This window comes from Nicotiana sylvestris, chromosome 8, assembly GCF_000393655.2.
Source record: "Nicotiana sylvestris chromosome 8, ASM39365v2, whole genome shotgun sequence".
In the NCBI taxonomy this organism is placed as follows: Eukaryota; Viridiplantae; Streptophyta; class Magnoliopsida; order Solanales; family Solanaceae; genus Nicotiana; species Nicotiana sylvestris.
In genome coordinates this window covers 53,081,420-53,083,564 of record NC_091064.1, presented here as the reverse complement: position 1 = coordinate 53,083,564, position 2,145 = coordinate 53,081,420, and the positions used below count along the sequence as shown (strand labels likewise).

Below are 2,145 nucleotides of genomic sequence, written 5' to 3'. Positions count from 1 at the left end.
TTATTGTTTTCTTTCACTTGTTGTATATATATCTGTATAGGTTGAATGTGGTAGGTACTGTCTAGACTTGTCACTACTTCGGCGGGGTTAGGCCAGGCACTTACCAGCACATGGGGTCGGTTGTGCTGATGCTACACTATGTGCAAATTTTTGTGCACAGATCAGGGAGCAGCTTACGGACCACAGCAGTAGGATTTCTGGGAGCTATCTTCAGTCCAGGGACTCTCGAGGTAGCCTAGCTGGCGTTTGCAGGCCGAAGTCCCTTTCCATGTTTTTCGTTTGTTCATCTTGTATCAGACAAACATGATGTATTTCCTTTCAGACATTGTTTGTAGTATTCTGTAGTAGTCCGTGAGCTAGTGACACCAGACCTTGGGTAGTGATGTGTATTAAACTTCCACACTTTTGGTTTTCAGTTGCTTTAGATTTAAAGTCTTCCGCTTAAATTTTGTCTCGTTTATTATATTGTTTGAAAGAAAGCAGGAAAGGTGTCTTAAATATTTGGCTTGCCTAGCTCCGATAGTAGGCGCCATCACGACACCCGATGGTGGGAAATCCGGGTCGTGACACTTCCTTGGCTTGACTCTCTTGTTGAAGGCTCTGGACATTCTGTTCTGATATAATTGACCGTGACAAACAACGTTCATTCTTTTTCTGTCTATGAGGGCTAACTGCTCGTAGCGACTCTTGACCTATTCTGCATTGTCTAATTATGCTTCTTGTATGACCCTTAAGGAAGGAATTTCTACCTCGGCGTGGATGACCGCCTCTGTACCATAAACCAGCATGTACGGAGTGGCCCCAGTTGATGTGCGGACCGTGGTACGATAACCCAGTAAGGCAAATTACAACTTCTCATGCCACTGTTTGTGTTTTTCGATCATCTTCCTTAGTATCTTCTTGATGTTCTTATTGACTGCTTCTACAACTCCATTCATTTGAGGTCTGTAAGCCGTAGAGTTCTTGTGTTTAATCTTGAATGTTTTGCACATTGCCTTCATCAGGTCGCTGTTAAGATTAGAACCATTGTTGGTGATGATTGATTCCGCAACCCCGAACCGACAAACCATATGATCTCGGACGAAATATGCTACTACTTTCTTGGTGACTGCCTTGTATGATGCTGCTTCAACCCATTTAGTAAAGTAATCAATTGCCACTAGGATGAACCTGTGCCCATTTGACGCGATTGGTTCAATTGGTCCAATGGCATCCATTCCCCAAGCGGCGAACGGCCATGGTGAGCTTGTTGCAGTAAGCTCGTTTGGAGGTACCTTTATCATATCTGCATGTATTTGACAACGGTGGCATCTCCGGACGTACTGGATGCAGTCTGCTTCCATAGTCATCCAAAAATATCCTGCTCGGAGTATCTTCTTTGCCAAGATGAAACCATTCATATGCTGTCCACAGGTCCCTGCGTGCACTTCCTCCAATAGTTTGGTTGCTTCTCTTGCCTCGACACATCTTAATAATCCCATATCGGGAGTCCTCCTATACAGGATTCCCCCGCTGTGAAAGAAGTTGTTGGATAATCTCCGAAGTGTCCGTTTCTGAGTAGCATTGGCAAGCTTTGGGTACTCTCCTGTTGTTAGGTATTTTCTGATATCGTGGAACCAAGGTTTCCCGTCGGCTTCTTCTTCGACGTGAGCACAATAAGCTGGTTGGTCGTGAATCTTGACCTGGATGGGGTCAATAAAGTTTGTATCTGGATGCTGAATCATAGATGACAAAGTGGCCAGTGCATCGGCGAACTCATTCTGTACCTTGGGAATATGCTGGAATTCCGTCTTCCTGAACCTTTTTGTCAATTCCTGTATGTGATGCAGATAAGGGAGTATCTTGGGATTCTTGGTTTCCCATTCTTCTCGAACCTGATGTATGAGTAGGTCCGAGTCTCCGATTACTAGTAACTCCTGAACGTTCATATCAATGGCCAGTTTAGTCCCTAGAATGCAGGCTTCATATTCGGCCATGTTATTCGGCCAACTCCATTGAAATTTGCGGCTCCATCGAAAAACATCCTCCAGCCGTCATAGGATTCTGCAATGTCTTCTCCTATGAAGGCTATCTCCTCATCAAGAAAATACGTCTTTAGAGGTTCGTATTCTCCTCCTACAGGATTCTCGGCGAGGTTATCTGCCA

General features: G+C 44.7%; 1 protein-coding gene across 1 annotated transcript; it reads right to left on the bottom strand.

The window, feature by feature from the left end:
• Positions 1-969: 969 nt before the first annotated feature.
• LOC138875033 (uncharacterized) lies at positions 970-1,928 on the bottom strand. The gene is made up of 3 exons (XM_070153840.1): positions 1,324-1,928; positions 1,068-1,170; positions 970-1,008 (listed from the first exon to the last, which is right to left on the bottom strand). Exons 1-3 carry the CDS (start codon positions 1,926-1,928, stop codon positions 970-972), a joined length of 747 nt encoding a protein of 248 aa, XP_070009941.1.
• Positions 1,929-2,145: the final 217 nt, after the last annotated feature.

Coding starts and splice junctions, on each gene's coding strand:
- LOC138875033 (XM_070153840.1), bottom strand. CDS start 1,928: ATGAACGTTCAGGAGTTACTAGTAATCGGAGACTCGGACCTACTCATA. Junction 1,171..1,323: donor ATGGAAGCAGACTGCATCCA/GTACGTCCGGAG, acceptor AAATGGGCACAG/GTTCATCCTAGTGGCAATTG. Junction 1,009..1,067: donor ATTTCGTCCGAGATCATATG/GTTTGTCGGTTC, acceptor TAATCTTAACAG/CGACCTGATGAAGGCAATGT.